The 15173-nt window shown below is 44.9% G+C and overlaps 1 protein-coding gene across 7 annotated transcripts in view; it reads right to left on the bottom strand.

The window, feature by feature from the left end:
* SLC2A9 (solute carrier family 2 member 9) overlaps positions 1-15173 on the bottom strand; it is a 231717-nt gene that overhangs the window by 127279 nt on the left and 89265 nt on the right. For all 7 annotated transcript variants that reach the window (XM_070506228.1, XM_044767825.2, XM_070506230.1 and 4 more), the window contains one exon: positions 9422-9567. In XM_070506228.1, the coding sequence (XP_070362329.1) occupies positions 9422-9567 (146 nt within the window). The remainder of the gene's footprint in view (positions 1-9421; positions 9568-15173) is intronic.

Here is a 15173-nt window from a genome sequence, read left to right as displayed (position 1 = left end):
AGCTCCTGGGGAATTTTTCTGGTATGAGGGCCCATGTATTTGGTAGATTAGCAATAATGATTGTGAGGAAACAACGATCATTTTGTAATGCCAGGTCGGTATGTTATAATGTGCTAAGAAAGAGCGACCGCCCTTCAGCAAACACAGAATATTTATAAAAGTTGATTACAAACTGGTCACAGAGTAGCCTTAATGTGTCCCCAAAGGAGAAGTTTACAGATTACTTTCTCCTACGACAAAACAAAACTGGCAGTGACTGACAACAACGAAGTCACATCCACTTGGGAACTGAAAAAATTGTTCTAAATAACTAACTGTCGGGAATACAGAATCCAATGACAAACTATTTAGAACATTGAGAAAGTAGCCTATTAAAATTTGAGGAATGTTGGCAAATCTATGTTCAAAGAAAAAATGTATGAATAATAATGACAAAGCAGAAACGAATAAAATTGGAAAGCAATAAAATAGATAACAGACTTTAGTCTTTCAAATAACAAAATTAGAGACAACCATTTGGAAATTTTATTTTTAAAAAGAGAGTGAAATCAAGTAAATAAAATTAAGACGAGAGAGGATACAAAGAATAGACATGGAGGACACGAAAACTCATACAGTTGTATGCATATTTGCAAACATATTTGAAAGTCTGAATGAAATAAGTGAGTATTGAAAAGACAAAAATTAACAAAACTGACTCAAAAGCAAAAGATCAGATTGTTAATTAAAGAAGAAACTGATAAAATTTCCTCAAAGAATCTCTTCCTGAAAAGACTAGGTTGAAATGGTTTTACTAGCGAGGTCTTTTGATACTTTAATTACCAACTAATGTTACATAATCTGTTCTAGAATGAGTAAAAGATAAGAAATAAAAACATGAGTTCAACATTGAAAACTACAGACAAATCTCATCTATAGATATAAGTATATAAATTCTAAACAGGATAATGATGAATCAAATTTAACAACATATCAAAAGAACACTCCACAATGACCAAGAAAGATGTAACCCAGGAAGGTAAGGATGCTTTAAGACAAGACACTCCAATAATACAACATATCCAATAATTGATTGTCAGGTAACAAAAAAGCACCAATAGCCTAATAAAAATCTGGAGATATTTTACATATTGCTGATAGTTTATAAAAACTAAGAGAGATAATTCCTTACCAAGATAAATAATATCCATTTCAAATTAATAATAATTAACATACTTAATAGTGAAAGGCAATAGGTATTCCCAAGAAATCAGGAAAAAACAAAGATGCCTACTACAGTCAATATTGTTAACATATCCTGGCCAATGCAATAAGACATGAAAGTCAGTAGAAGGAAATAAGAGGTATAACTATGAGAAAGGAGGGGACAAAATTATCACTTTTTGCAGATGCTATCAATAATCCTTCATTTGAATCATCTAGGTAAACAAACAAACAAACAAAAACCATTAGAAAGCAAAAGAGAGTTCCAGGTTATCATATACAATCAGTAACTTTCCTGTATTTTGTTAGAAAACATAATGGAAAAAAATTCTAATAGCAGCAACAAGATAGGAAATATCTGGGGACCGGCCTCACGGTCGAGTGGTTAAGTTCGTGTGCTCTGCTTCAGTGGCCCAGGGTTTCACCAGTTCAGATCCTAGGTGCGGACATGGCACCACTCATCAAGCCATGCTGAGGTGGCGTCCCACATGCCACAACCAGAAGAACCTACAACTAGAATATACAACTAGGTACTGGGGGGCTTTGGGAAGAAGAAGAAGAAAAAAAAAAAAAGGAAAGAAGACTGGCAATAGATGTTAGCTCAGGTGCCAGTCTTTTAAAAACAACAAAAATATCTAAGTAATTAACAAGAAAATTACAGTTTCTATTTCTTAGTTGGAAATACAACAGCAATAGAAACCAAGGGCTACAAAGGAGAGCCCAAATGAAGAGGAAGGCGTGACAGGCTTCCCAATGGAAACAATGAATGATGAAAAACAATCTCAGTTGGGTTAAAATTAATGAATCAGTTCAACACACTTGCGATAACCATTTCAATGACATTTCTGTTTGTGTTGGAAAATGAGGAAATAGTTTTAAAGTTCCCACAGGAGAATAAACAAGTGAATGTTTCCGGCACAGTTTTGAAAATAAAGACTAGTGAGGACAGTATTAAACATGCAATCAAGTGACAATAACAACAACAACGCAGTGTGGGCACTAGAATAGAAATAGAAGGAACCAAGTGAATGGTTCAGGGCAGAAACTCATGAATAGTATGAATTTAATGTGTGGTTAGGAAACCTCAAAAATCAATGGGGGAAATGTTGTTTGGATTAGTGAATAGTTTAGGAAAAGTGGTAACAGAGGTCGGGAAAAAATTTAAATGCTTCACACCATATTCTAAAATAACCCAAAAGATTTTAAGAATTAAATGTAAAAACTGATATCATAAACAACCCACAAACACATACAGAGGATTCATCGTACTCCTGAAAGGGGAAGAGATTTCTAAGCTAAAAATCAGTGCAAGAAATTTCAAAGGAAAAGAAAGACTTAGCTACATAAAAATACTTTTTATAATTCACACATTGAAAATAAAAAGGAAATTAAAAGTAAAAAAAAGGCCATAAAAATATTTGCTCCAAATATATCAAAGGGTTAATATCCTTAATAGCAAAAGAGGTTGTAAAAATTACTAAGAGAATCATTAACATCCCAATGACACATGAGGAAAGTACATGAATAGAGAGATGTTTACAGAAGAAATATTTGAAAACTGACTGACTTATTGTGATGGGCTCAGTAACGGTCGTCTAGAAGATATCCAGGTCCCTGGAACCTGTGATTAAATTATGTGGCAAAAAAAAGATTCTGCAGGTGAGGACCTCCAGATGCAGAGATTATCCTGGGTTATCTGGGTGGGCGCTAAGGGCTCTCACAGGTGTCCTTATCAGAGGAGACCAAGGGAAATCCTACCCCAGAGAGAAGAGGAGAAGGCAGTGTGACCACAGAGGTCGAGACTGGAGCAATGCAGCCGCAAGCCGCAAGTGTTTATCCAGAAATGGTGAGATACAGACATTTTAATGTTTTTATTTCCTAAATTCTCCCAAATTGTGTACAATGGGTATGGATGCATCATAATCATAAAAATCAAACAAGTAAGTAAATAGGAAGGAGTTTAAGATTTACAAGAGAGGTTTGTCTCAATATTGTGCATGTTGGTGAAAATTCAGAAGCAGCAAAGGCATTCAACAACGGTCAATATTACAGTGCAGCTCTCTGACGGAATATGACGCTAACCCGAACATTTATTTACACTATTTTAAAAATAGGTGTCTGCAAAGAATCTTTACTGATATGGAGAAATGGTTTTGATGAGACGGTAAGTCATCTTTTAAAAGCAAAACACGAGGCTACACACAGTACTCTCTCTACCGCATAACAGATATATAGAAATGCAGAGAGAAACGGCCCAAAATATTAAAAGTGGCCACCCCACCTAACATGGCAGAATTTCAAGTGGCTTTACTTCCTTTTCTATATTTTCTAAATGTTCTAAGCTGAGCACTAAATATTTCTATCGAGGAACAAAACGGACAGAAGTTGTATGTGAAGTCTGCCCTGTTAGGACCTTGAAGAACTCCGACTCCTGCTTATTCCCTGGGTGCTACCTGCTGAAAATGGCCATTCTCCCACCTGGGGAATCATTCAGTTATGACCTCAAGTCATTCCCCTGTCTTCTCACACTTCTGCCTTCAATTTTCACCTAAGTTCTTTTCTTCTTCATCACTTCAGGAGAGATAGCTAATTATTATGGTTTTAAAAATATCCTTTGGAAACATAAAATGTCACCTCAGGGGCCAGCCCGGTGGCATAGTGGTTAAGTTCATGTGCTCTGCTTCGGCGGCCGGGGGGTTCATGGGTTTGGATCCTGGGAACGGATCTACACACTGCTAATCAAGCCATGCTGTGGTGCCATCCCACATACAAAATAGAGAAAGACTGGCACAGATGTTAACTCATGGCCAATCTTCCTCACCAGAAAAAAAACGTCACTTTGTGGGCCGGCCAAGTAGTTAAGTTAACGCACTCTGCTTCAGCAGCCCAGGGTTTCACTGGTTTAGATCCTGGGAGTGGACATGGCACCACTCATCAGGCCATGCTGAGGCGGCATCCCACACAGCACAACCAGAGGCACTCACGACCAGAATATACAACTATCTACCGGGGAGCTTTGGGGAGAAGAAGAAAAAAAAAAAACATTGGCAACAGATGTCAGCTCAGGTGCCAATCTTTAAAAAAAAAAAAGTCACACAAATGTTCAACCCCACAATGCTTTACAATGTGTGTTTGATTAAATTCACGGCACCAGCATTAATTCCTACATTTCTTTCCCTCTCCCTTCTGGGAACCTGTTCTCAGAGCCTCTGCACTTCAAAGCCGCGGCCTGCACTGAAGCACGGCTTCGCTCTCTCTAATTTTTTCAGAAGCTCAGTTGTGTCTGTCTTTGAAGGTAAATGAGAAATACGATTAAAATAGAGAAAAGGAAATTCCGACACTTAGTGAAATAACTGTGGCTCTTACTTGGCCGGAATATCACCAATCCCCCAAGAGAAGAATGAAAATTTCCCATTTGCCGCTCTTCCCTGGACCAGAAGCCCAGCATGGAGCATGGATTTGAAAAACAGGCATCTATTGAGTTACACATCCTCCTAAGCAGCTCTAAGACTATCTGGAAAATTCCAGTCTGAATGGGAAAAGACAGCCTCTGGGGACCAACGGCACATGGTCTTGGTTGGCTTGGGGCCAGAAGGCGGGCATGGGCGCTGGGCCCCTTGGCCAGCATCAAGCTTTGAGCCCACTGCTACAAGGAACAAGGACCACTGCCCAGGAATCCAGGGTCCTCAAACGGGCTCTGCCTCAAGTTGCTCTGCGACCCGGGCAGTTCATTTCAGTGACCTTGCCATCTACACTCCTGCAAAGCTTCTTCTCCTCCAGGGCTCCCTGTCTTAGCATCTGGCACCTGCCAGATGCCGTCCTTGACTCCTCCTCCCTCAGACACCGCATCCCATCGCTCACTAAGCAGCCTCATCCACCTGTCTCCACGCCCACCCCCATCACTCTAAACCAAGCCCCCGGCGTCTCTCGACTGGACCAGCGCAGCCGCTCTGGGCTTGGCTGGCATCCAATCCTTTCTCCCTGCGGCAGCCCGAGTCTCTTTGAAAGTACACATCTTACCTGCTGTCGCCTTGCTCCACCTGTCAACGATTTCTCCTTGCTCTTGCATAAAGATAAATCTTCACAGGCACGCACACTCCCCATCAGGGTGTACGAGAGAGGCCCACAGGCTGGACCCAGCCCACAGATGGGAGGGGTTTTGTTGGTTTGTTCTTTTAGAGGTTAACTTGTTTCCAGTATTTAGAAATCAGGAAGTATGACATAAAAATCTGGATTTCTAACTTCTCTTGAAAAGCAGAAAATCTGTCAGTCCTGGCCCAAGATCTGTCATGGGAACAGTAGGTGGTGCCCTCATTGGACAGGGGATGTCCCCCCAGTTGACACAGGCCCCACCGAGCCCGTCATCTTGCCCACCCTTCACTTACTCACTTACAACACAGGTGTGGCCCTCCTGCCCCACGCGATGTGGCCCGCTACCTCTCCAGGGCACCACACTCCCCATCTCAGTGCTCCAGCCCCTGCGGTTTCTGCCTCTGAGCAAATGCCGGGGCCTTCACTTAACCTGTTCCCTCTGCCTGCAACGCCCTCCCCCCTTCCGCCTCTCCCCCCCAGTCCTGGCCTGGCTACACCCTATCCATCCTGGAAGCGTGAGTCTAAATGTCACTTCTGCAGGACACCATCCCCGGCCCCCGGCTCTAGGATGGAGCCCTACCCTTCCCCATCACAATGGTCATCGCTGGCCAGCTGCCTTCCCTGTGAGCCCCCCAAGGGCGGGGAGAAGTCTGATCTCCTTGGTACATGCTCACCGGCCACCAGCCCAGCACCTAGCACAGAGCAGGAGCTTTCTAAATACTTGCTGAATGAGTGAATAAACTGGAAACCTCTGGGTTTACTGTACATACGCTTCCATGACATGATCCACTGGAGGGAAAAGATGCAGAAGCAAAGAGAAATAATAGTACAGGCCAGGCTCGTGTACAAGCTGTCTGTCCTGGGGACATGCTGAATAGTGTCACTGTTTGCCAGAAATGTTTCCTGGAAGAAGCCATGCTGGAGTGGAGCTTGGGGATTTGGGACTTGTGAGCACGCCTGCCACTGAGGAGGACACTGGCTCACAGAGGTGGGGTGACCTGCCCAAGGTTACACAGTCCATGCAGACTGTGAACATCAGAAGGGTGTGGAATATACCCAGTTCATGGACATGCTCAAAACTGTAGCACCAGCATCCAACTGAGTCGTCAGCAAATGTGCTGAATGAGTGAATGAAGAGCGAAGACAAGTTCAAGAAAGACCCGGGGACCTGTTATGGACTGAATATTTATGTCCCCCCCAAATTCATATGTTGAAATCTTAACCCTCAAGGTGATGGCATGAAGGGGCGGGGCTTTGGGGAGGCTATTAGGTCATGAGCATGGAGCCCTCGAGAATGGGATTAGTGCCTTTATATGAAGAGACAGGGAAGAGAGGATGTCTCTCTCCCCTAGTTGAGGATGCAGAGAGAAGGCGGCCATCGACAAGGCAGGCAGAGGGCCCTCACCAGAACCGCACTGTGATGGCGCCCTGACCTCAGACTTCCAGAACCATGAGGAATAGATTTTGTTCATAAGACACCCAGTGTACAGTATTTGTTATAGGCGCCCCAACAGACTAAGACAGGACCCAAGCAGCAGAAAGGACCTCACGCTGACTTACAAAAGAGGAGCGTGAGGAGTGACGAGGGATTGGAGATTCTCCCAAAGGAGGAAAAGCTTAGCCTTATTGGGGCTGATATTCATTTATTTTACTCCTGGAGGACACCAGTACTATTCGTTGACTTTAAAATACATTTTTATGTTTAAAGAACAGAAGCTGTAATTGTCATACCGTTTTTATTGTCACACGCATAATGCTCACTTTTAGAATTTTAAAATATCTTTAAAAACGAAAAGCAAAAATTTCTTTAATGTGGGACTTCATTGTGCTATGGGAGACCGTTTCCAATACACTCACAGTAGTGACAGAAATTGTCGTGCATGTGACAATCACAGATGTAAAGTGTGAGTTGCTTCTGCTTTTGCAAAGGAGAAAAAAAATTGTAGTCATAATAAGCCAAAAAGGCCGATAAAAGATCAGAAGCCGATGCCTCTGAGGTGACCTGGCCCAGCTGGAATATAAAAGGTCATGCACAACGCTATGGAATTACACACTTTCAAACAATGGTAAACCTTGTGTTACGCGTATTTTACCACAATAAAAAGTGTTAGCAAAACATTCAAAAAACATTTTTTTAAGTGATAAATGCCAACCAGCTCCCATTGTCCCACCATCACGTGTCCATCACGCCTGATTCCTCAGCTTATAAACCTTTGTGGATGAAGGCAAGAGCTGGCTCAGGGTCAGGAAGGCTCAGGCACAAAGGGGCCCTGTGTCCTCCTCACCGAGGCTCTCACCATGATATTGTGATTTATAATAAGAAACATGTATTTGGTCTTTGTCCTATTTCTGGCACAGAGCCCCTAAAACTCTTGGAATGTCCTAAGTGATAGGAATGATAAACTGATAAACGTGTCTCGATATTCACAGCAAACCCCTTTGAACCACACCTGAGTTTCTGTTAACGAGGTGACTTTTGGAAAGCACCTAAGGATGGAGCCTGGCTGCCAGGGGAACCAATCCTGTGATTCGAGGGGCTGGAACCTTCAGTCTCCTGCTACCTCCAGGGAGGGGAGAGCGGTGGAGACACATCCCGTACGTGGGTCTGAAAGCAGACAGACCCTGGTTCTGATCTCGGCTCCAACGCTTTTTTTACTGGTTGGTTCTATACCTCAGCTCTCTCTGCTTCCATTTCCACAGCTACAGGTATGAGCTGCTCACAAAGCAGCTGTGAGGATTTGATGACGTCGCAAGTAAGTATTTTACACAAGCACCGTCCGATGGGCGCCTCTGTTCCGCTGCTTTCTGCTGCTGCCTCCTCCTGCTGGGGTTCAGCCCACAGGGCAGGGCTGTCAACTGTACTCTGTTCCAGGGCCCGAACTGGCGGGCACTGGACCCTCATTAGAGGTTTACTCTCCTCCTTCCCTCCTGGCTTTCTTGTGTAGGTAGGAAGGGAATGCTTCTGCATCCTTGGGAGGCATCCTAGCCATTTTCCTCCCCTCATCCTCATCGGATAATCAGGCAGAAAGCCCTGTGGACTCAATCCACCCCGTCTCTCCCCAGGGCAACTGCCTCAGTCCCCTCCCTCCTTTCCTTATCAGGAATACCAACAGCAGCCGTCTCCCACAGGGTCCTCTCCTCTCTTGTTACTCTTCCCACCCTAGTCTACAACACGGCCCCCTCACCCCCTCCAAAGCCACCTTCTAACTCAGATCTAGCCATGTCACTCCCCTGCTCTAGTATTGCCCGGGGCTCCCTATTCCCCTAGGACGATGTCAGTGAATAGGGCCCTGATCTCTCAAGCCCCAGCGCTTGCTCTTCCCTCAGCCCCCAGCCACTCCCAGTTCTTTCACAGGCCTGCTCCCACCCCAGGGCCTTTCCTTTAGTTATTCCCTCTCTCTGCAATGTCTTCTCTCCAAACCCATCATCACCTGCCTAACTCCTGCTCCCCCTTCAGGGCTCAGATTAGAGGCCACCTCCTCTGGGAAGCCTTCTCTGATCCCACCCTACCCCATCCCAACCTGGGTGAGGCATTCCTCTGTGTCAAGGCCACACAGCAAGCAAATTGTTGAACTGGGATTCAAAGTCAGAAACTTCCTGCTTCCAAAACAGGAAGCCCAAAACAGCAGACTGTGCAACTACATATTTACATAGGAAAGAAAGACTCAGGAGTGAGGTAGAGCTAAGCAACCATCTTGGAAATATGCCCAAAATATAGTCAATGAGAGCAGCAAGTTGCAGAACAACGTGTGTGGCATGACTGCACTTTAAAAACGATATATGTTTATACAGGTTTCTCTAAGCAAAGAAAAAAGCCTAAATGAATACTAACCTAGCAGTTAACAAGATATGGGGTGGGTGGATTTGAACATTCTGTAAGGTTTGAATTTGTTATGTATTCTTTTTATCCTAAAAAAAAAAATCAAACCCAATCAAAAGAACACAACAACAACTTCTCTCCAATCATAAGCGAAAGGCTAGCATGCTCAGGGAGTCCAAGACACAGGGACAAGGCTTTGGAGGAAGGGCGCACCTCAGGCTACCCTTTATCCTGCAAGGGACATGGGGAGCTGTGATGGTGACATGAAACAAGAAGGGCCATGGCTGGCCGGGAAGCCACTCTTACCTTTCCCAGCAGCTCAGGCAGGCCCAGGACCTGCCCGGTGAACACACCAACGCAGATGAAGATGGCAGTCACCTGGCCCAGGGAGCCACGGATTTCCTTGGGCGAGATCTCGCTCAGGTACATGGGGAGCGCACTGAGGGCGATGCCTACGAAGGAAGCATGGCAGCAGTGAGAGAGACGACTTCTCCAAGGGAGGACCACCCTGGTCAGTGAGAGAGATCTCTTCCTAAGGGAAGGCTGGTCGCAGCTCCTCCCTCCGCTTTGCGCTTGACACAAATAGCACTGTAGCCACATAGTATCAGTCCCAGCACTCTGCACCAACTGCCAGTGCTTCTGTATGCACTTTTCATTTAATCCGTAAAGTCTGGCTGGAAGGTGGATTTCATAGGAGAGAAAATAGCTGGTGGTGATACTGGTGGTGGTGATAGTGGTAGTGATGGTGGTGGTGATGGTGGTGGTGATGGTGATGGTAGTGGTGGTGGTGATGGTGATGGTGGTGGTGATGGTGGTAGTGATGGTGGTGATGATGGTGGTGGTGATGGTGATGGTGGTGGTGGTGGTGATGGTGGTAGTGATGGTGGTGATGATGGTGGTGGTGATGGTGATGGTGGTGGTGGTGGTGGTAGTGATGGTGGTGATGATGGTGGTGGTGATGGTGATGGTGGTGGTGATGGTGGTAGTGATGGTGGTGATGATGGTGGTGGTGATGGTGATGGTGGTGGTGGTGGTGATGGTGGTAGTGATGGTGATGGTGGTGGTGGTGGTGATGGTGGTAGTGATGGTGATGGTGATGGTGATGGTGGTGGTGATGGTGGTAGTGATGGTGATGGTGATGGTGGTGGTGATGGTGGTGGTGGTGGTGGTAGTCGTGATGTTGGTGACGTTGGCAGTGCTGGTGGTGCTGGTTAGGATGATGATGGTGATGATGGAGATGGAGATGGTGGTGGTGGTGGTAATAATAATAGCCAACACACATAGTCCTTACCAAGTAACAGGGGTCGTCTCTCTTCAGGTACATTAACATATTTACCTTTCATAATAACTCTCCGAAGTAAGCGTACTATTATTATTCCCATTCTAAATATGAGGAAACTAAAGCACAGAGAGGTTGAGTAACTTTCCCAAATCACCAAGTAACATCCAGAGATGCCCAAAGAGATTATTTTGCCTAATAGTTCAGGTCTCTGATTCTAGAACTTGAGCTCTTCCCACCAGCTAACAGCACCTCTTTACATAAATCATGGGACTCAGTTTTGAGATACCCTTATACACATTTTACAGCATTTTACAGACTAGGTCACCCACATATCACCTTATCACCTCTGAGATAAATTTACATGGTCAGAGGCTTATGACTGATATGTCTATTCAAAAAAGTAATAGTTATAAATACACCTCGCAAAATACAGTACACTACACACACAGAGGGTCTGTTAGTAAAAATAGCAGGAAGCTTGTCAGTTTCAAGAAACTTTCTTTCCCAGCCATCCCTGAGCAGGGTTCTTCCTAAGACAGTTTATAGACCTGCAGATGTCTACAAATGCACTTAAGTATCCCAGGCAGACGTGGCTTGTTTAGAGCACAGACCGCACGCTCTGGAGTCACACTGCTCCCAGGCTGTAATGCCTACAGCTTACAAGCTGTGAGGCCTTGAGTGGGGAGCTTCTCTCAGCCTCAGTTTCTCTATCCACAAGATGGGATAAGAACTGAGTCCACCTTCATTGCTGTGGGAGTTAAATCAGACACGTTCAGTCATCGCTCATCGTAAAGTAAGAGCCAGACAAATTTGTCTTATTCTTAGCACTCATTCTTATTGTCTTCTAATTTTTCACCAGATGGTGAGGAATCTAAAATCTCTCTCCTGCCCTGGCCTCCCAAGGCCTCTGGCACAGTTCCCGACACACTTCAGGCACCAATCAATGTGCTTCAAGTTCAGCTGAATTCATCCCACTGCCGGCATTCAGGGAGGCCCTTCCTAAAAAAAACACTAGCGAAGGGAACCTGCAGCCCGATTGATGAGCTGATGATCCCGTTCACGGCCTCGCGGGCAGGACAACTGTCCCCCTTCACCACTCGAGGCAAACACGAGCCAGGGGCAAAGAGACGGGAATTATCCACAAAGTCACAACATAAACCTGATGAGATCTGAATTTTTATCCTAAACGCGCATATTGGGCTGGCCACCGATCAACGTAGGACATTGCTGCTCAGGGGGCAGGGCCACAGAGGGAGAAGCAGACAAGGATTCAAGTCGCAGAGCCCTCGTCTCTGCACTGGGAGACCTGGATCGAGTGAATCCCTCCACTTACTCATTACAAAATAAGGGTAGTAATCACGGTCTGTTCCTGTTGTGGTGGGAATGCAATCACCGCACGTAAGGCTCCCGGCTCACGTGTGGTCACTTGATAATTAAAAACAGGTGGTTTCCTTACCCTGACACTCCTCCTACCCCCAGGGATAAGTGTCATCGTCTCACAAAAATCTAATAAGGAAATGACACAGCCAGCAGGAAAGAGGCTCGCGGGTAGTGGGGAAGGGCATGGAGCTACAGTGGAGATAGCAATAATTCCTCCTTAGTATGGGGGCCGGGCACGCACTGAAGCGACGTGAAACACTTAGCAGCGTGCCCAGTATACAGTAAGCTGTCAATAAATAGTGACTGTTCTTACTTGGCCGTTGTGAAATGACATGGAAAAATGAGACGCTGGCGGCTAAACTAGTGGTGAACGAGGAGACAGCCACAGCGCGGCAAACTCATCTTGGTTTGCCGGGGACCGTCCTGGTTTTAGCACTGAAAGTCCTGTGTCCCAGGCAAACCAGGACAGTTCCCTAGGCCCATGGTGCTGCACCAAGCATCCCACACACCTGAGTGGCCTCTCTGGACATATGACAGCATCTCCTGTCACTCTTCCCCCAGGTGCCCCAGCCTTAGGGTTTACCGAACACTCCAGGCTCATTCTGCTCGTAGGATATCCGCCTTTGCAAGGCTGTCACTCTCTGGATATTTATTTAATCCAGGCTGCAGAAAGGGTGAGGTCAGTAGAGTCATCAGTGGTTGGGAGTTGCAGACCCCTGGCAGCCTGGGACTCAGTTCTAATCATGGTCTAAGGAAACAGGCCCCAGAGGTTAGTCTGATGGGGGCTGCAGACTCCAAGAGGCGAGCAGAGAGCACCACGGCTCTGGCTCTCTCTAAAACATCAACAGTCCCAGTCTACAGAGCACTTCACACCTTCCAGAACACCTTCCCCTTCCACAGGCTCTGTGTTCTGAGCGGATGCAAGGAGCAAGCGGGGGTCTCCCTCACGCAGAGCTCGCCTGACGTCCAGATTCCTCCTGGCATCCAATTCCTGCAGCAGCATTTTGGCTCATGAAAAGCAGAAGGGACCGAAGGAAAGTATTCTCTAGGGACAATCAGAGAGGCTGAAGAAATACTCTACGGACAACCAGAAATTTGCATTTTTCTACTGGGGTGCAGCAAAATTTGAGTCCAGCCCAAAATTTGTGTCATGTTTTAAAATATCACACATTTTAAAAGTGCACCAATAATACGTGCACAGTTTGATGAATCATCACAAAGTGCACACACCTGTGCAATCCCCACCCAAGTCAAGGACCAGCCTACAATACCAGCACCACAGCGGGCCCCAGTTCCTGCACGTCCTCAGAATCACTGTCCCCTCCCTCCGCCCCAGAGGGCACCACCAGCCTGACTGCCATCACGATAGATTAGCAAATGGATCAGAGAATATCTATTTCTTTTATGCCTCACCTCTTTTGCTGATATTATGTTTGTGAAATGAGCCCATGGTGCAGCGTGCAGCTGTGATTTGTTCATTTTCATTGCTGTCTAGTATTCCATCATGTAAGTCTACCACAGCTTATCCATCCTACTCTTGATGGACACTTCAGTGCTTTCAGTTCGGGGTTGATACTAATAATGCCTCACAAGCATTCTTGTACAGTCTTTTGGTGCACATGCATGGAAGTTGTATAGACATACATATATTGCAGTCATAATGTAGGCAAGTTCAGTTTTACGAGATAAAGCCAATTTCCCCAACTTACCATACTAACTTATACCTTTATAAAAGATGTATGAAATACCCTTTGCTCCACATATTTGCCAATATTTGACATTATCAGTCCTTTTAATTTTAGCCATTGTGGTTTCAATTTGCATTTCCTCAATTACGAATGCGATTTTATTTACCCGTTGGCAATGTTGTGCAGATGCCTGTTCAATCTCTAAGCCACTTCTGTAATAGGTTGTCTGCCTTTTCTTATTGATTTGTGAAAGTTTCTTACCGTATTCTGGATATGAGCCCTTTGTCATTTCATTGATTGCAAAGATTTTCTTGCTCTCTATGGCTTGTCTTTTCATTAATGGTATTTTTTTTTTTTAATGAACCAAAGTCCTTTATTTTAATGTAGTCCAACTTATCAATTCTTTTACTTTAGTGCTTTTTCTAATCTGTTTAAGAACATTTTCCTTATCCGAAGATGGTGAAAATATGATTCTGTGTTATCTTCCAGAGTATTTATTGTTTTGCCTCTCATATCGAGAGCTACAATCCACCTGGGGTGAAGCAGTGTTCAGATTTCTTTTTTTGTGTGTGAGGAAGATTGGCCCTGAGCTAACATCCACTACCAATCCTCCTCTTTTTGCCTGAGGAAGATTGGCCCTGAGCTAACATCTGTGAAAATCTTCCTCTCTTTTGTATGTGGGATGCCGCCCCAGCAAGGCCTGAGGAGCAGTGTGTAGGTCTGTGCCTGGGATCTGAACCTGCAAATCCTGGGTCACTGAAATGAAGTACATGAACTTAACTATTACACCACTGGGCCGGCCCCCAGATTTCATTTTTGATGGAATTAAAATGTCAGAGTGTCGATACAAATGCAGCATTTGCCATCCTGGACTGTGCTTTCTGTACTCCATCCCTCAGATAATTCCCCAAAGAGAAGCAGCAGCAGAACAACACAGATAGCAACTCCTGAACAGTAAGTTTTGATTTACGTAAACAGCCACGTTGTAGAAATAATAACCTAAGCTGTAATTGTAGAAATTTCATATGACCATACACATAAGCAAAAAGGGATTCTTTTTACAGTTGCTGATACTATTACATTCCTTCCTAATTACCCCAGGCATCCATGTTTCCAGAAGGACGCAGCACATAGAAACATTCCATTTTTAAAAACTTCACATAAAATTTTCCTGGCACAAAAACAAAGGTGCATATGGACATTCTGCTTGATTCTTGGAGTCTGCAGCCCCCCTCAGACTAGCCATTAGGGCCCGTTCTCACAGAGCACTGTTAAAACCAAGTACCAGCCAGCCCGGGGTCTGCAACTCCCAACCAGTGGTGACCCCGACTGACCCGACACCATTTATTGAAAAGCCTCCTTCCCTCAGCTCTCCAGCTACACCTCTGTCACAGATTACGAGTCCATACATGCACGGGTCAGCTTCGGAAGTCTCCTTTCTATTCCACTGATCTATTTTCTATCTTTGCACCAATCTACGCTGTCTAAATTGCTGTAGCTTTGTAACGGCTGTTGATATCCAGTAGATTCAGTTCTCCCATTTTTCTTCTTCTGGAAGATTATCTCATGAATTCTGAGCACTTTGCATATCCAATAAATTTTAGAAGCAGCCTGCAATTTCCACTTTACAAAACCTGCTTGGATTTGATTGGGCTTGCACTGCATCTATAGATCAATACAGAGAGAATTCACATTTTTATAATATTAC

Source organism: Equus asinus, chromosome 3 (genome assembly GCF_041296235.1).
Source record: "Equus asinus isolate D_3611 breed Donkey chromosome 3, EquAss-T2T_v2, whole genome shotgun sequence".
In the NCBI taxonomy this organism is placed as follows: Eukaryota; Metazoa; Chordata; class Mammalia; order Perissodactyla; family Equidae; genus Equus; species Equus asinus.
Note: the sequence above shows the minus strand (reverse complement) of the source record. Positions and strands in the feature narration are given on the sequence as shown.